The sequence below is a fragment of the Bison bison genome, unplaced genomic scaffold, assembly GCF_000754665.1.
Source record: "Bison bison bison isolate TAMUID 2011002044 unplaced genomic scaffold, Bison_UMD1.0 scf7180017864143, whole genome shotgun sequence".
NCBI lineage: Eukaryota > Metazoa > Chordata > Mammalia > Artiodactyla > Bovidae > Bison > Bison bison.
In genome coordinates, this window is record NW_011494715.1 from 9148311 (window position 1) to 9167890 (window position 19580).

The 19580-nt window shown below is 49.4% G+C and overlaps 1 protein-coding gene across 1 annotated transcript in view; it reads left to right on the forward strand.

Annotated features, from left to right (window-relative positions):
* The window catches only part of DOK5 (docking protein 5), a 114237-nt gene that overhangs the window by 87624 nt on the left and 7033 nt on the right, over nt 1–19580 (forward strand). Inside the window, exon 10 of the mRNA XM_010840321.1 lies at nt 16400–16520. Within this exon, the coding sequence (XP_010838623.1) occupies nt 16400–16520 (121 nt within the window). The remainder of the gene's footprint in view (nt 1–16399; nt 16521–19580) is intronic.

The following is a 19580-nucleotide window of genomic DNA, read 5'->3' on the forward strand; positions in this document are numbered from 1 at the left end:
CCCATGGATAGAGGAGCCTGGTAGGCTGTAGTCTATGGGGTCGCTAAGAGTTGGACACAACTGAGCGACTTCCCTTTCACGTTTCATGCATTCGAGAAGGAAATGACAACCCACTCCAGTGTTCTTGCCTGGAGAATCCCAGGGACCGGGGAGCCCTGGTGGGCTTCCGTCTATGGGGTTGCACAGAGTCGGACACGACTGAAGTGACTTAGCAGCAGTGTATGTAAGGTGCCAGGCACTGGCAGCTGAGTGGGAAAGGATCTGCCGGCCCACGTGGGAGATGCATGTTCGATCCTTGGGTCAGGAAGAGCCCCTGGAGAAGGAAATGGCCACACACTCCAGTGCTCTTGTCTGGGAAATCCTGTGGACAGAGGAGCTTGGTGGGCTGCAGTCCATGGGGTCACAAAGAGTCAGACACGGTTTAGTGACTAGACAACAACAGTATGTAAGGTATCAGCACAGACGGCATTTTTAAAAGACTGACTTAGTTCCCTGTGTTTAAAGTGGAAGATTTCACATAAAACACACAGTCTGTCTTTCGAGAAAACGAGACTGTCTGGCATCGCTGTGCCTGCCGGAGTCAAAGTTGCATAGCAGCTCTCATTTTCAGATGCTGACTGCTCTTCCGTTTTCTTTTTTTTTAATTTTATTAATTTATTTTATTTCTGGCTGTGCTGGGTCTTCATTGCTGTGTGGGCTTTTCTCTTGCTGTGGCAAGTGGGGGCTGTCCTTTGCATGCTTGGGTTTCTCACTGTGTTGGCTTCTCTTGCTGCAGAGCACAGGCTCTAGGCGTGTGGGCTTCAGTAATCGTGGCACACGGGCTCCATGGTCAAGGCACGTGAGCTCCAGAGCCCAGGCTAGAGCCTGTGGCACATGGGCTTGGTGGTCACGGCACGCAGGATCTAGAGCCTGTGGCATGCGGGCTCGGTGGTCACGGCACGCGGGATCTTCCTGGACCAGGGATCGAATCTGTGTCTCCTTGATTGGCAGGCAGATTCTTCACACTTTGGTTTTTTGTAGTCCTGTCTTTTCTGGTCTCAATAACCAGGCTCTGGGCCTCTGGAGGGGAGGGGACAAGGCCCTCTGTGTCGCCATCATCCTGGGGCTTGGCACAGGGTTCACTGAAGTTTTGCTGAATGAACAAAAGAGTGTCAAATAGACGATTTTATGAGCACAGAGAAAAAAAACGAAGCCAGAATCCCAAATCCCGTCTCCCCTCCAACGCCAAAACATGGCCAGGCTCCAAGTGAGTCTGCTCTGAGAAGCTGCTGGAAACAGTCCCAGAGGTTATCAGTTTCCCTGCACAGGTGGGGAGAGAGTTTCCTCAGCAAGGAGGCATAAAACGTTACTCTATTTTATGCGCACGGCCGAGAATTCAGACGGCTCTGAGAAAACGGAGGCAAATCTCTTTCTTTCCGTGAAAATAACCGTTAGAGCGCATCTGGAGCTCACCGAAATGCTGGATTTGGAAACTTGGCCCCAAATGCTGGATCCCACTAACGGTCTCTTTATCAAAGCCGCAGGCGACAGTGTGGGCGTCTCAGCTGGAGCTCTGCTCGCCAAGTGGCGTCACGGCTGCATTTTCCCTCCGCAATGTTCTTCTCTTGCTCACTTTTCTTCTGTCTCCCTCTCTTCTCTAACGTTCGAGGAGTAAGCCTCTGTCCACGCTCTTTCCTTCACAGTCAGTCATATTCTGTGATGTCTCAGTAGCATTTCGATGGTGGGAATATCCTCGATTTTGCTCCAAGAATTAGAACAAGGGCAAGAGCTGGAGAAAGCAGAGACAGCTCTTTGAGTGGTTCCTGCCAAACACCCGGCAGAGCTGGTCAGGGCTTGGCGGTCCCGGGGAGCAGCTTTCATCAGAAAGCCCGGGATGACCAACTGTCCTGTAGACAGTCGACTTGGACCTGAGAGAAGCGCCCTGGGAGAGCGGGGCTCCAGGGGCCGGCAGAGCCCCTGCGAGCTTCTGTCCCTCAAGCCCCCGGGGCCTTCCCAACGCCCTGCGCCTCCTCCGGACAGCTGTCGTCTCTCTGAGCTCTGGAGCTTTCATTTCCATAGTAAAATGTGTTTCCAAACTTCAGTGAACGGGATATGAGCCCGTCCCTTAAGGTCTCCATGACATCCTCAGCGCTTTCTCAGGAAATGCACAGGATTCCGCTGTGGACCTCGGCTCTGGAGGAGAAGGCCAGGTCTCATGTCCTCCCCACCCCCCGGGTCGTCACAGAGCCCAGGCTGAGCTCCGCGTGCTGGGCAGCGGTGTCGCGCTAGCTGCCTGTTTTACACCTGGGAGTGTTTATATGTCGGTTCTACTCTCCCATTTCCTCCCATCTAAAATTTTTTAAAAAGAGCCTCTTGGGATAAAGCAGAACCTCTTAGCAGCCTGCTGGGGTGGAGGTGGGGCTGGGCTCCTCCTGGAGAGCCGTCCTCTCTGGACACATCGTTTTCGTGGGAACCATGAGCCAGAGAACCGAACGCTGTTCAGCAGCGTTTGAAAAGCAAAACACAGCACGACCCTGACTGAGCCAGAGAGGCTGAGGCTGTGACTGAGGGGCGGCGGGAGCGGTTCCTCATCTGCTGCCTGGGCCACACATTCAGCCAAGCCAGCCAGCGTGTCCATTGGCGACCCAGTCATTCAGCAGCTTTTACCAAGTGCCTGCTGCATGCTGTCGTACAGATCACGCCCTGTGCACTGTGTGTGAGCGCCCAGGAGGAGGCTTCTCCTCCAGGGAAGGAGAGCTCTGATTGCACTTGGGCCTGCTTTCTTCTTGGAGAAGGCAATGGCACCCCTCTCCAGTACTCCTGCCTGGAAAATCCCATGGATGGAGGAGCCTGGTGGGCTGCAGTCCATGGGGTCGCTGAGAGTCGGGCACGACTGAGCGACTTCACTTTCACTTTTCACTTTCATGCATTGGAGAAGGAAACGGCAACCCACTCCAGTGTTCTTGCCTGGAGAATCCCAGGGACGGCGGAGCCTGGTGGGCTGCCATCTATGGGGTCGCACAGAGTTGAACACGACTGAAGCGACTTAGCAGCAGCAGCAGCTGCCCTCCTCTGTTGAGAAAGCGGCGCCATTGTGTGAGCAGACAGTGATGGGATCCTAGCTGGGCTTTGAACTAGCTCCCTGGCCATTTACTATACAAGGCGGAAAAGGCAGCCCACTGCGGCATTCTTGCCTGGAAAGGTCCGTGGGCAGAGGAGCCTGGCAGTTTGCAGTCCCTGGGCTCAGAGAGTTGGATACGACTCAGCGAGTAAGCATGTGCACACACACCTGGGGAACAAAAGGTCTGTGTCTTACGTATTTTTAATTTCCAGCCCCCAGCAGAGTGAATGGCTATAAATGATACCCAGGGTATAGAAATGCATGCCGTGAGGGAGTGCATGAATCAAAGCGCCGAGGGCAGAATTCGCTGAAAGCGGTAAGGGGAGGCAGGGTGCAGGCAGGGGCCCATTCGGGAAAACCGCATTCGGAGGTTTCAACTCATGGAGGGACAGTTAAAGTTGGAATGAGCAGCTCCATCTGTGGTGCTGCTTTATTTTGTTTTAATTTTCACAACTGTCCTTGGAGATGGGGGTTGGTTTTTGAATCCTATTTATCTTTACATAAGTACATGTATGGAAAATTTAAGTAACTGCAAAAATATGACCACATAGATGCTGTGTGCTGTTTCTGACTTTCCTTTTTATTATTGGTTAGCATGCCCTGCTCCCCTCTTCAGCAACTCCTGAACCGTAAAGGAGTGTCCTAACTTTTCCCTGCTTTCCTCTGTACTCACGTCATGCTACGTAGAAATCTGTACAGACACCCGGAAGATTACATACACACTTAGATACCTACCCAAGATGGGAGTCTCTGGGGATCCTTGTTGGTTGTATAGAATCACAATCATTTTACACATTTAAAAAACTGCACGCTGGTTTTCTTACTCAGCAATAAATACTTCATGGGAATAGTTCAAAGTCATGTAGCATAGGTCTGACTTGGGTTGGCAAACCATGGCTGATGAGCACAATCTGGTCTGTGCCTGTTTTCATGAATATGGTTTTATTAGAACACGGCCACCCCCCTCCATTTTTATATTGTCACGGCTGCTTTTGCATGGAAACGAAGGAGGGGCTTCTTAGCCACCACAGAGACTGGATAACCTGCAGAGCCAAAGGCCGTTAATATCTGGCTTTGACAGAAAAGTTGGTCAGCTTTGGTTTCTTTCATTCTTTTTAATGGAATGCATTTTATTGGAAATATGATCAGGTCCATTTCACAGAGGGAAACAGAGGCTCCGTGGCTCACAGTCAGCACGTGAAGATCCAGGACGGGACCAGGAAGCCCAGGATGTGTGTCAGCGGAAATAAGGGCAGAAGGATGTTTGGAGGCTCCCGTAGGAGAGAGACGGTGTCTAGGCCCAAGTGTGAGTGTGGTTGTGGTCTGGGTGGAGGTGAGAGGTGAGGGAACAGGAGAGGGGACCCCTGGGGTAGTGGTTCCCACCTTGTGTGGGAAGCAGAGTCACCGAGGAGGCTCACCAAGCCCCGGGAGGGTGGGCTCCGCCTGCGGGTTCCTGAAGGTCTGGGTGATGCGCTGGGATCTGAGTGTCTAACAAGTTCTCAAGTGATGCTGACGCTGGCCCAGGGACCACACTTCGAGAACAATGACTCTAAAGTGAGAATTTGGCTCCTTGGTCCCTGGAAGAAATGACAGGGGAGCTAGAGAGTGCACAGTGTGTGACCGCGAGCTTTGATATCCTTTATACCCGCAAAAACCCGCAGGCAGATTACATCAGTGATCATTCAGTGAACATGGGGCTGAGAACACAGGGGTCAGTACAGGCATAATTGCCTACCAGTCTTCACATGCATCTCAGCAGGATGTGTTCATGGGGTTTCATTGTTTCCGAAAGCAAGAACATGTGGTTACGCTCTTGCTGGAGAAAGCTGCCTCCTTTTAAGACCTTATTGCTCTGCTAGCAGGGGAGTGCACCTGTTCAACAGGTGGAGGAAAGATGGGTGTGAGAACTTCTCTGCGGACCTGTGTACACCTTGAGGACGATTTACCCCTTCTCATCAACCTGCAGTGATTACAGGACTTGCCCCACAATGAGTACAAAACTTGTTCAGTAGCATCTGCACCTCCGTTCCAGAGGGTTTGGTTACCAGCACTTAGCATAGCAATTAGCATTTTAAGCAGCTTGTATTGATTAAATGAACATGCTTTATCAAGCACAGAGAATCCCAAAGAATGCAACAAATGTATTTATCTCAATGAATTACTCCCAGCACAGAGGAGCCATACAAGAGTTATTTGGTAGCACTTTATAAGGGTGTTTGATGTACCTGAGAAATATAGATGTATCAAGCTGGGTAAATAGAGCGCATGCTACACAAATACACGCTTGATTTTTATGTCTTAAAAATATTGTCTAAGACTGTTGTTCTCTTGTAAAAGGGACATTTGATCTGGATTTTGTAGGAGTAAACAACAATTTAAAGATTCTGTTCAAAACATGTTTACTGTTCATGAGGTATTTGGAGTACTTCTCTCTGGTTAGAGATTTTAAATTATGTTTAAGCTTTGTTGGGAGCTCTTTTCTAGTCTCCTTTCAGTTTCTCCTTGGTTTCAATTTCTAGTGTCATCTGGAGAGGATCAAGGGGGTTAGGGTTGGGGAGGAAAGGACCTATAAAATGACAGTGTGTGAAGTGGGAAGAGATTTCTTCCCTATAAGCTTGTTCTTACAGGAGTGGGGGCACTTAAACATCACTCAGTGCTTTATTCATAGTTTCAACATTCTTCAAACTAACACGTGGAATGGTATGCAGTGGAGGGTGGGAGCTGTGCTTTCTCTTGAGACTTCAAAAGCAGGCTTAAAAGATTTGATTCGTACGTGATAGAAAATGCAAATGGTACAAAAGGAGGCACCGTGTGCAGCCAACCTCTTTCCCACGCTTCATGCCTCTTAGGTCCCCAATTTACTTTCTTGGAAGTGAACACTTACCAGCTTCATTTGCATCCTTCCAGAACATTGTATCACTTAATAGATACAGATGTGTCTATTTATTAATAAGTTCACTCATTTTATGAGTGTGGCAGAAAGTGAAGAGAAAATAAAAAGCCTCTTGATGAAAGTGAAAGAGGAGAGTGAAAAAGTTGGCTTAAAGCTCAACATTCAGAAAACTAAGATCACGGCATCTGGTCCCATCACTTCATGGGAAATAGATGGGGAAACAGTGGAAACAGTGTCAGACTTTATTTTGGGGGGCTCCAAAATCACTGCAGATGGTGACTGCAGCCATTAAATTAAAAGACGCTTACTCCTTGGAAGGAAAGTTATGACCAACTTAGATAGCATATTCAAAAGCAGAGACATTACTTTGCAACAAAGGTCCATCTAGTCAAGGCTATGGTTTTTCCAGTGGTCATGTATGGATGTGAGAGTTGGACCATGAAGAAAGCTGAGTGCCGAAGAATTGATGCTTTTGAACTGTGGTGTTGGAGAAGACTCTTGAGAGTCCCTTGGACTGCAAGGAGATCCAACCAGTCCATTCTAAAGGAGATCAGCCCTGGGTGTTCTTTGGAAGGAATGATGCTAAAGCTGAAACTCCAGTACTTTGGCCACCTCATGTGAAGAGTTGACTCATTGGAAAAGACTGATGCTGGGAGGGATTGGGGGCAGGAGGAGAAGGGAACGATAGAGGATGAGATGGCTGGATGGCATCACCAACTCGATGGACATGAGTTTGAGTGAACTTGGGGAGATGGTGATGGACAGGGAGGCCTGGCATGCTTCGATTCATGGGGTCGCAAAGAGTCTGACACGACTGAGCAACTGAACTGAACTGAACACCCTCTTAGGATGCAGGAGTACGGCAGAGAACAGGAAAGAGTCCTTGTCTTCAAAGAGTTTGCTCCTTGTTATGGGCTGATGTGGAGAAGACAATGGCACCCGACTCTGGTACTCTTGCCTGGAAAATCCCATAGACGGAGGAGCCTGGTGGGCTGCACTCCATGGGGTCGCTAAGAGTTGGACAGGACTGAGCCACTTCGCTTTCACTTTTCACTTTCATGTATTGGAGAAGGCAATGGCAACCCACTCCAGTGTTCTTGCCTGGAGAATCCCAGGGACGGGGGAGCCTGGTGGGCTGCCGTCTATGGGGTCACACAGAGTCGGACACAACTGAAGTGACTTAGCAGCAGCAGCAGCATGGGGTGATGAGATGATCATCAACAGATAATAAACAAAACTGTATCAAGAGTTGGTGAATGCTCTGGAGACGGCAGTGTAAAGGGGGAGAGAAGAAGGGGGATTTGTTGCTCTGATGAAACAAGACTCTAGCAGAGAGAGGAGGGAAATAGAAGTGGAAATTTCCAAGGGCCAGTTGTTCTAGGCAGAGGGGACCATACTTGCAGAGGCTCTGAGACAGCTCTGTTCTTTGCTTGGTCAAGTCCAAAGCCATGACTTTGAAACATGAATGGGAAGAGGGCTACGAGGTGTTGTCCAGAAATAAGTAGGTGCCAAGTCCTAAAGGACCTTGCAGTCGTGGCCCAGACTTCGAATTTTGCTTGGGGTCAGTTGGGAAATCACCGGAGGGTTCTGAGTAATGGTCCAGTAAGCTGTCTTTACCCACTCCAGTGTTCTTGCCTGGAGAATCCCAGGGATGGCGGAGCCTGGTGGGCTGCAGTCTATGGGGTTGCACAGAGTCGGACAGAAGCGACTTAACAGCAGTAGCAGCAGCAAGCTGTCTTTACTATTAAAGGGGGCACTCTGGCAGCTGTTTGGGAAAGACTGGGGATGAGTGAGGCCAGAGTACAAGGAAGAAGCCAAGCTATGGACTGTTTCCATCATCGAGGCATCCAGGAGAGCTCTAAGGATGTGGATCGGATGGTGGCGGGGTGGGGAGCAGGTGGAACGTGGACTCTGGTACATTATGAAGAACAGGGTTGGCTGATGGCTGGACTCTCGAGTAGGATAGGGCGTGAACAAGGTACTCCCAAGGGTTTCTCTTCTTTAAACAGAGCAGTGGGGCAAGTGGAAGAAGCATTTACCCTGAAGGGGAAGAGCTGCAGAGAGTGGAGCCTGGGAAACGATGCTTTGGGTTTGTATGTGTTCAATGAGAGACTAGCTCTCCTGGGTCCCTGGCGGCTCAGATGGTAAAGCATCTACCTGCCTTGCAGGAGACCTAGGTTCCATCCCTGGGTCAGAGCCTGCTGGACATCTGATGGAGGTGGGGAGCGGGCTGTGAAATACAGGACTCTGAGGTTTCAGGGAGAGACGGGAGTTACAGACACACGTTTGAGAATCATCAGAGTGGATCCATGGAATTTAAACCTGCCCCAGTGATGAGTTCTCTCCATGAACACGCATACATAAGTAATAGCAGCCCTTTGAGTTTAGAATCGTTTCACATCACTTCAGAAAAGATCTACCTTTTGCTTTTTAATGGCTAACCTGTTAGTCTATTGCATTGGTATACGGTATATGAAGATAAGACTGCTTTGTTTAAAAACAAAAGCAAAATTACCAACCCATCTACAGTCACATTTTAAAGTAATTTTTGAGTCAGTCTAAAATTCAATTTCACATGTAAATTAAAATTAAAATTTTTAAACATTAAAAATACTGGTCATTGGAATAATTGTAGTAAAGTGTCTTAAGGTAAAAATTATAGTTAGCAGGGAAAAAATGTTATAAAAGGAGATTTGGTCACAATTTAGTTCCTCCATCTTACCTGGTAAATTAAAAATGGTTAGGAAAATGAACAAGTAAAGTATAGTGCAACCAAAGTATGGGCTGTGATGCAGACGTTAAAATGACAGCAGAGGGGACGGCAGTGTTGGGGAACGTTGGGATACATTTACAAGATACGAAATAGAAAAAAGAGGACAGTGTAGCGCTGCACACACTATCTCATGCTCAGTCTTTCATTCGTGTCCGACTCTTTGACCCCACGGACTGTGGCCCGCCAGGGTCCTCTGTCCATGAGATTTCCCAGGCAGGAACACTGGAGTGGGTTGCCATTCCCTTCTCCAGGGGATCTTCCCGACCCCAGAGATCAAACCCAGGTTTCATGCATTGCAGGCATGAGCCACCAGGTAAGCCCCATTAATGACTAAAGGAGGTTAAATAACCAGCCTGGAACCTTTATTAGTGGCAGATCCAGACTGCAGCCCCAGTTTCCTGAGTCTGGAGTTGGGCTCTTGACACAGTGGAGAACTTTTCCCCCAGCTTGATTGATCCAAAGTGTATGAATAACATAGGACCTGCGTGCATGCATACTCAATCCTGTCCAGCTCTTAATAAGACCCCATGGACTGAAGACCACCATGCTCTTCCATCCTTGGGGTTTTCCTGGCAAGAATACTGGAGTCAGTTGTCATTTCCTCCTCCAAGGGATCTTTCTGACCCAGGGATCCAGCCTGAATCTTCGGCATCTCCTGCGTTGCAGTCAGATGCTTTATCACGAGTGGCCAGGGAGGCACTAGCATGGGACACTGGTTCTCAAAGTGTGGTCCCTGGGCCAGGACGAACTGAATTATCTGGAAACGGGAAAAATGCAAATCCCCCATTCACAGTGAGGTTGGGGGCCGGGAATGTGCATTCTAATGATCCCTCCAGCTGATTCTTGTTAAAGTTGGAGAGCTCAGAGGTTGGCTGACTCAGGGACCAGAAAGCGTAGGTAGAGTCTATTCCCAAATGTGATTCTGAAGGAGAGCAAGTAGGCAGGAGGCAAAGGCACCGTTGAGGAGGCTCGGTGGAGGCTGACGGTGAGCCGAGGGGCGGTGCCACTCGTGCGCTGGGCTTGGGGGGATGAGAGACAGACAGCGAAATGCGGGTTTCTTTTAGAACCTCATCTTACTCGTCCTCTCTTGGACTGAGTCGTTCCTTCTGATTCAGCTTTGCCCACATGTTGTGCTTAAAATACCCGGAGAAAGTAAGTTCTTTATATATACATCCCTAAACTGAGGCTACTACCAGAATCAGGGGAGCTTTGGAAGCCTCTCAAGCCGAGCAGACACTCGGCGTCGATGTAGCTGTGACTCACAGCACAGCCTTATTGTCAACGTCGTGTCCCTGGGTGGCGACTTCAAGGCGCGGTTGAGAGAGTGGAAATCATGGGTGGTTTGCGTAGGCAGGGTGGCCACTGGCAGAGGCCCCACGGGAGTTAACTGGAAGGCACAGCCCGACGGGACTTTTAAGAGGCTGATGAGGAGGGGTTGGGTCTTGAAGTCGTTGTCTGTTCTGTGATGACTTGTGCTGGCTTCTGAACGGCTCCAGGACGATGCCACAAACGCAGCATATGAGCGTCCTTGTGATGGCTCATGGCAGCAGTTAGCTCCTGTCGTACTGTTCAGTTCTGCAGAACCCAGTGCTTTGTTGTAAAGACAGAGGGAGTCCAGGGAAGGACGACCTGGTGATTGATGTGTGTCGTGCTGTGGCTAAGTCTTGGCCTCTGCCCTGCGCACCTGGTCTCAGACTCATAAAAGGGGCCTGTAGGCAACAGGGAAGTGTGAGCCAGGCCAAAGGATGGGGTGGGAACCAAAGGACGGCTGGCACACAGTGGTCCTTAGAGGGCTTTCTCTCCCAAGAGCGTGGCTGTGATTTGCCTATTATTAGGAGAAAAAGGGAGAAGGCAATGGCCCCCCACTCCAGTACTCTTGCCTGGAAAATCCCATGGACAGAGGAGCCTGGTGGGCTGCAGTCCATGGGGTCTCGAAGAGTCGGACACGACTGACTGACTTCACTTTCCCTTTCATGCATTGGAGGAGGAAATGGCAACCCACTCCAGTGTTCTTGCCTGGAGAATCCCAGGTGGGCTGCCGTCTATGGGGTCGCACAGAGTCGGACACGAGTGAAGCGACTCAGCAGCAGCAGCAGCAGCAGGAGAAAAGGGGCCTTGACAATGAGCACTTTCCTCAGTGGGTTTTGGGAGGTTTTTAGAGTCTGTCTGCTGCTGACTGTGACAGCAGTGGGGGCCGTGGTTTGGCCACTTGTTACTCAAATTTAAATGTTACTTCCCCCGCGACTGTTTGGCTGGTGGTGCTGGTGGTGGTTGTTTAGCCTCTAAATCACACCTGACTCCTTGTAACCTCATGGACTGTAGCCCACCAGACTCCTCTGTTCATGGCATTTCCATGTAAGAATATTGGAGTGAGTTGCCATTTCCTTCTCCTGGCCCAGAGATCGAACCCCCGACTCCTGTATTGGCAGGTGGATTCTTTATCACTGAACCACCTGGGAAGGCTTTGACCAGAAGTAGCCACCACCTACCTCATTACATCATGCTTTATAAAAAAGAAATAGTCCACACACTACTATCTGATTTTATTTTTTTGAGGACAGCTATATTGAGGCATAGTTCACATACCATACGATACACCCATTTAAATCATGCAATCCAGTGGCGCTAACATAGTCATGGGGTTGTGAAACCATCAACAGTCAGCTCCTGAACACTTTCCTCACCCCAGGGAGAAGCCCGCCCACCCAGCCTCGGGCGGCCACCGGCACGCTTTCTCTGCATTCGCCTGGCCTGGAATGTTGCGTATAAATAGGATCGTGTGCAATGTGGTCTTTCCCAAGTGACTTGTGTCACTGAGCATCATGTTTTCAGCTTCTCCACGTTGTGGAGGGGGCCCCGGTGGCTCAGTGGTAAAGAAGCTACCTGCTGATGCAGGAGTGCGGGAAACACAGGTTCGATCCCTGGGTTGGGAAGATCCCCTGGAGGAGGAAATGGCAACCCACTCCAGTGTTCTTGCCTGGAGAATCCTGTGGACAGGGGAGCCTGGAAGGCTACAGTCCATGGGGTCGAAAAGAGTCGGACACGACTGAACGCGACTGAGCATATGTGCATGTTGTGGCATGTTTCAGGACTTCATCACTTTATTTAGCAGGTCATGATAGCAGCATGCAGGATCTTCAGTTATGGCATGTGGGATCTAGTTCCCCGACCAAGGATCTAACCTGGCTCCATGCACTGGGAGCTCGGAGTCTTAGCCACTGGACCAGGGTGGTCCCTGACTTCATTCCTTTTTATGGCAGTCATCTCTTTCTCTTTTGTTTGCTTAGTTTTATTGTTGTCTCTTTAGGAAGGGATGTTCCATGGGAAAGGAGACTGGGAGGTTTAGACACAAGTGGGGACGTGTCCCGTGTCTTACCTGGAGCACGGCTGGGATGGGAACCCAGGCCTCCTACCCCATAATCCCCCCGGGCCACCCCCAGCGGCACAGAGCCACGTGTGTCCTTGAAACCGCACCAGCTCCATCCGTTGATTGATTATCTCAGGCCACCGAGCAGCATCAGAACTCACTCGGGCTGGGCGGGGAGAGACCTCCACGTATCCTGCCGTCTAGGGGAAAGTCTGGGTGGTGAAGTCCAGGAAGGTGTGTGTCTGTCACTCACGAAGCCTTGTCCTTCTCCCCTGGCGGGATCGTGAGCCGACACTAGCAGGACGGATAAATGTGACGAGCTGGACACCCTGCTTCTGCTCGTCACATGAGCGGCAAAGTACAGAGTGACTCAGTCTTATCACCACGCTCTCCACAGCCCCGAGAACCACGGTAACATAACCTGGACCTAGAGCTTCAGTAGGAATTCAGCTCCAGGCTGCTTTGCTGGGTTGATTTAAGATTTATTCCCTGCTCCCTGGGCAGGGCTGGGTTCTCTGGCTCATTGATTCCTCCATCCTGTATTTGTTCAGTCTTTGGGGGTCCCAGTCAGGTGTTGGGGATACAGAGATGAAAGATACAATCTCGTGTTCTCGGAGTGCATGGGCTGCAAGAGGAGGCAGGCTGCCATCACAGAAGAGCGAGATGACCACGGTGAGAGCAGGGCTGTGCATGCTCAGGTGGGTCTGACTCTGCGATTCTGTGGACTGTAGCCCGCCAGCCTCCTCTGTTCAGGGATTTCTCAGGCAAGAATACGGAGGGGGCTGCCATTTTCTTCTCCAGGGGATCTTCCTCACCCAGGGATTGAACCTGCGACTCTTGCGTCTCCTGTGTGTCCTGAGTTGGCAGGCAGATTCTTTACCGGTTGAGCCACCGTCTGGTAAGAGTGCCTGGTGTCATTTGTGGAGGAAGAGTGGTCAGGCGGTGGTTCCTGGGCCGCCTTCTGAAGGGCAGACAGCTGTTAGCTAGGTGAGGAGTCGGGGTGTCCTCAGGCCTAGGAGTCAGCATTTGCTATAGTGGGGAGTGGGGTGTGGGCACCTGGGTGGGTGGAAATGGCAGGACTCAGCAAGTGGCTTGGGCCCAGCCATTGTGCAGAGGGGTGACGGAGGGGTGCTGAGCTGAAGTCAGAGGGTGGGGCTCCCTGTGGCAGTGAGGCGGGGTGAGGGGGCACCTTCTGACTGGGGCATCATCGCTGACTTCCCAAGTCTTCTCACGCTTCGAGAATTCAGACATTTTTGCAGTGTTAACTAAGAAGGCTTTTCTTAGCACTTTTCTCCAAAGACAATTAAAATGCCCCTTTGATAAAATTAGATGTTCTTTCAAAGGTTTGAGGAAGGAAGAGACCAGGCTTGGTTGATATTCTCTTGACACACGGCATTGGTGCCATTTTATTTTTGTTCCTAAGTAAGCGTTCTAAAAATACAATCAGACCATGCTGGGCTGCAGAAGTATGTTCACAGTGAAGTAGTGAGTGATTTGAAGTGATGGCTGCTTCCCAAATATTTTCTTTGTATTAAAAATATTACTATCTTAACTATAATCCCTTTCTATTAAGAAAAGCAAATAATCGGTGCCTGAATATTCAGTTCTTTTCCTCTCTTTATTTTCTTGTACTCCATGTTCGTGAGGTTGAACGTCACCACATGTCACTGCTAAATAGGTTGTTTTTTTTTTTTGGTTGGTTTTTGTTTTTGCTGCTAAACTTTGAGACTTTCATTTCTGCAGAAGCAGGAAAACAGCCCCAGAACTTTTCTACTAGCCTTTGTTTTCAACTTTTTAACCCTTTTGATTTAATAGGACATGTTTAGGGAAAATATGTCCCCACAAAATCTAGTGCTGTGTAATTACTTGGACACATTTAAGTAATTGTGCTACTGTGGTAAAGAGAGAATTCAATCCATCACATGTAAAATAGAGGATATGTAAATTAAAATAGTCTTTGGAAAGATGGTTATAATCTTCTTTTAGAGTCAGTCTCATTGGGCTTCCCTTTGGTAAAGAATCTGCCTGCAATGCAGGAGACCTGGGTTTGATTCCTGGGTTGGGAAGACCCCCTGGAGAAGGAAATGGCCACCCACTCTAGTATTCCTGCCTAGAGAATCCCATGGACAGAAGAGCCTGGCAGGCTACTGTCCATGGGGTCACAAGAGCCGGACACGACTTAGTGGCTAAACCACCACGTCAGCTCCAACGAGTTTTGGATTCCAGGGTGTGAAGTCTCGTATTATTTGGCTTTATTGAGGGAACGTACAGATATTACGCCTGAGACTACTATGTTAATGAGATGTATAGAGTGGGGAGTTTAAAAGGAACCTTTTGGAGGGCATTGCAGTTGATACTCATCATCACAACGTCCTTCCTTTTCCCTGTGCCTAGTTTGTTAGGCAAGTGCTAAGCAGACATCATCTCACTGAATCCAAGTGGATAAATATAATACCAGCTTTTCTCAGATGAGCAATTAAGGTGGCATCCCACTAGACAGAATGGTCTTCGATTCGCTCTTCCGTAATGGCACAATATGGCAGTGTTTCCTTCTCAGTTGACGTAAATCTGCCGTCCTCTGATTTGCGGTTGCCAAGCACTCCAGCGTGTCTGCAGTTAGCCAGGCCCTGAGACTTGGGGGCTTACGTTGCCCCTAGTTTTCCATGAGTGCAGACTGTCTCCTAACGCCCATCCTTGTCTAAACCCATTTCTGGACACGTTTTTATCAGACTGGGGTGGGTCATTTGATATGCAAGCCGCTCTGGGACATCAGAGTCACCTCTGTGCTGCGACACAGTAAAAGCATGTCATCTTTGTGTCCAGATCAGGGCTCGGGCCGGGGGCACTGGGCAGCTGCCTCAGATCACACCCACCCTCTCTTCCTCCTGCGTCGTCCCTGTGTGCCTCTAGTCCCTCCCTGCTCGTCTTGCTAAGCTGTCTTCTCTCGGAATCGTCCCCCAGTGTGGTTGGACAGACAACCTACTCCTCCCCGAGGACGCGGAGCCTCACACTGTATCTTTTAGGATGGGTCCTCTTAGATACTTGGAGCCAAAAGCCACAGCTTCCTCTTCCCCTCAGTATCTGGAAGGGGATCAGGCACTTGTGGGAGCAGACAGAGGTTTTCTTCTGCTGGTGATGGTGTGAGTGCTCAGCTGTGTCCGACTCTGCCGCCCCATGGACTGTGGCCTGCTGGGCTCCTCTGTCAGTGGGATTCTTCAGGCAAGGATACTGGAACAGGTTGCCATTTCCTTCTCCAGAGGTCTTCCTGACCCAGAGATGGAACCCGGGTCTCCTGCATCTCCGGGATTGGCTGGTGGATTCTTGACCATTAGCGCCACCTGGGAAGGCCCATGCTAGTGCTAAAACCCAGCTCGTATCAGCTTAGACTAAGACGTAATGGGCTGGTGTAAGTGAGAGCTCTCGGCCTAGCCTCTGGGTTCAGGTAGGAACCAAGGCCTCAGTGGAGCTCGTCAGGACTCTCCCTGGCTTTCTTCCTCAGAGTAGTGTCCACTGACTGCCTTGTTCTTTCTTACTGTGCCAGGATAGACCCCAGGCCCACCTCCTGTCCCCCCATCAACTCCCTACATTGATGAGAAAGCTCCCACATTCAACTCCAGAAGTACGTCCTGCGTACTTACCACCTCAGGACATGATCTAGACCCTGGGGTTCAGCAATGACCGAAGCAGGCAAAACACCCTTAACTTACCTCTCCTGATTCTTCCACAAAAGTTCTAATGAATGTCCCCAGGGATTGTGTCTTACTGGCCTGACTCGGGTCCCTGGGCCACCCCCGAATCCGTAGTGGGGTCCACCCACCGTGACCAGGTGGGTTGAGCTGAGTCGCTGGAAGTTCCCGCCCGGAAAATGATACCCTGTTGCCAACGTGTGAAGAACGGGCGCTGCCAAGTCAGCAAAGACAGACGTGCTCCCCCACGGGCCAGCCCACTGGCTCTGGATGGCCGACTCCGCGGCCCTCGATCTCCCCGGGTGGATCTCCCCGGGTGGGGCTCCCCAGGTGGATCTCCCAGATGGGGCCCCCCCGGGTGGATCTCCCTGAGTGGATCTCCCTGGGTGGATCTCCCCGGGCGGATCTCCCTGGGCGGGGCTTCCCAGGTGGATCTCTCCGAGTGCATCTCCCTGGGTGGGGCTCCGCGGGTGGGGCTCCCCCGGGTGGATCTCCCCTGGTGGATCTCCTCGGCGGGGGCTCCCCGGGTCAGCCCTCGCAGCCCTGGGTTGCTGACTTGCGCTCTGTTCCTCTGTCGCAGCTCCAGGTGAAGATGAGCGAGCGGGCCGCCTCGCTGAGCACCATGGTGCCTCTGCCTCGCAGCGCCTACTGGCAGCACATTACCCGGCAGCACAGCACGGGGCAGCTGTACCGCCTGCAAGGTGAGCGGGGCGGGGCGGAGGGCAGGGTGCTGGAGCGGAGGGCGTGCCTCCGCGGGGCTCCGGGGCGGGGCGCAGCGGGGGAGGGGCGGGGGGCGTGGCTCCGCGGGGCTCCGGGGCGGGGCGCAACGGAGGCCAGAGTCCTCCCGGATGCTGCGTCCCTCCCCGCAGGTTAGTCCCCTTTCCCCCAGAGCCCAGTGTTTCTGAGGCAGGGGCCTCGGGCTCCATTCCAAGTCAGGGCCCTGAGACCCCGCCTGTCTTGTGGGGAGGACAAAAACGAAACATCCTCAGGGCAATCTGGACAGAGGAAATGTCACATGAAGGAGACCCTCATTTTACAATTATTTTAACTAACCTAACTCCCTTTCAAAACAAGTAGGCGTTCATCAGAAATGCCCGAAGACTAAAGGTCGTACCAGGGCCCTGACGGGGTAGTCGTATTTTTTAAAATCTTAAGTTTAGAGCAGATGTGTTAGATGCTGTTGACATATGGTTTGTGTGCTCCTTGGGTTATATAGCTACCTCTGACAATGTCTGCATCTGTTTGCAACAAAGAAAACAACTCTGTTTCCTAGCATATAGACACAACTTCTTCAACCATAACAACAAAAAAATGCAAATTTACCTGCATGCAAAAAGCCCGTATTACGGTTGGAAAACAGTACATAGCTGAAAGAGTCTGGTGTCATCACCAAGGACTGTTACTGCTGCTAAGTCGCTTCGGTGTCCGACTCTGTGCGACCCCATAGATGGCAGCCCACCAGGCTCCTCCGTCCCCGGGATTCTCTAGGCAACAACACTGGAGAGGGTTGCCATTTCCTTCTCCAGGAATTAACTATAGGAACTTATAATTACTAGAGGCCCTTATTGAATATAACTGGCCTAGAACCCAACAATTCTCTGCCAACATAGGCCTTAGTTGACTTAGGAAGCACAGAAATCAGTCAATTTCCTGGTCTCCATGTGTTGCCACACTGGTGCAGAACTCTCTTAGAAGCTAACTGCTACACTGACCTGGACAGCACCTGAATTATAGCAGACTTCTGCTTCCCCAAATTGTTCTTGCCCATGTTTTCAGACTATCTCCTTTGCTTTTTCACATTTCTCCAATTACTGAAAATAAGATTCACAAGTTACACCGTGCTCTATCAGGCCTTACAGACCTAAATAAACATCCCCATCACTTTTGACAAGGCCTTCTCCCAGTTCCCTTACTGTCACAGAAATGGTTCTCACCACTGGTACAGACTTATTTCCCCCACTGAGAATTTCTCTCAGTATTCTTTATGGCTTAGTTCAAGTTCACCAGTCCATAAAATTTCTAGGGACTACACCAATTTCTAGGGACTACACCAATTTCTAGGGACTACATCACCAAGGACTACTGACCCACTAATTCCAGAAAAACAGTGGTGATAATGTTACCTCTAGACACGGAGCAGAACAACACAAAACATCACCATGAAGGAGGAAAATCACCTTAGAGAAGTTTGCGTTGTTTTTATCAAATATAGCAAGCCACAAACCAAACGGCTCATCAGAATCGGACTTGGGGTTATTTGATAAGCCTTTATATTTCAGTTCAGTTTATATTTAAGTTTGTTATTTATTACTTTTATAACCGAACACTCAACAGTAATGAGATTCAGGCAGATTTTGGATATATATTAGCTTCCCTGGTGGCTCAGAGGGTAAAGCATCTGCCTGCAATGCAGGAGACCCGGGTTCGATCCCTGGGTCAGGAAAATCCCCTGGAGAAGGAAATGGCAACCCCTCCAGTTTTCTTACCTGGAGGATCCCACGGATGGAGCAGCCTGGTGGGCTACAGTCCACGGGTAGCAAACTGAGCGACTTCACTTTCCCTTTTGGTTCCAGACCATCCCAATAAAGAGAATATTGTGATAAAGCGAGTCACACAATTTTTTTTGGCTTCCCAGTGCATATTAAAGTTATGTTTACACTAGCCTATGGTCTATTAAGTGTGCAACAGTTGTATGTCTAAAAAGATATACATACTTTAATTCAAAAACACTTTGTTGCTAAAAAATGCTAACCATCACGTAAGCCTTCGGTGGGTCGTAGTAGTAACATCAAACATCACCAACCACAGGTCATCAAAGCAAATATAATAATAATGAACAAGCTGGAGATATTTCAAGAATTACTCAAATGTGACACAAAGATGCGAAGTAAGCAGGTGCTGTTGGAGAAACGGTACCAACAGGTTCACTCAGCATAGGATCGCCGCAGATCTGCCGTTTAAACAATATATAGGGACTTCCCTGGCCATCCAGTGGTTAGGAACCTGCACTGCCTCCACGGTAGGGGGCGTGGGTTCGATCCCTGGTTGGGGAACTGGGATCCCGAATGCTGCATGATGAGGCCCTAAAATACTCAATCAAAAAGAAATTTTAAAATGTTAACAAAAGTGCAAATCTGTAAGCATAATGCAGTGAAGCAGAAAATGAGGTCTGTGTGCATCGCTGTAGAAGTAAGTCCAAGTTTATTGGTACAGATTTTACAAATGAGCACAGTAGTAGTGCTTGCAAGACAGTAATTTAAAGATAGCGATTGCTTAGTTTCTGATGAAATAAATTCCAGTGATAATAAGAAAAAAAAAAAGCCATGGAATCCCTGCAGAGATGATGGGTTATCAAACTTTGTGACTGGTAATTGTATAGGGTTTTGAAGGTGATTGTGTTCTAGGATTGAAGATGATAATTAAAACTATGATTGTTTGTTACATAGTATAACCTTCATTGAACCTAAGCTCCCAATAGAATTCTTACATTTTTCCTGTTTTGACTGCATGCTAATACTCAATGAAATATCCTATTATCTTAGAATATTTCTGTGTACAAGAATGGCATTATAATTGCTTCAGTGATTTTTTTTTCTATGTTTTGTATCAATTATTTCATCAAATTGTTTGTTTTCACATACTTTTGTTACCTGTGTAGGAATTAATGTAAATGTGTTTTATTTTGATACTCAGTTTGTAACCAATGTTTCCGAGATAGTACCTCATCAGCAACTTCTATGTAGATTTGTCTATATTTGTCT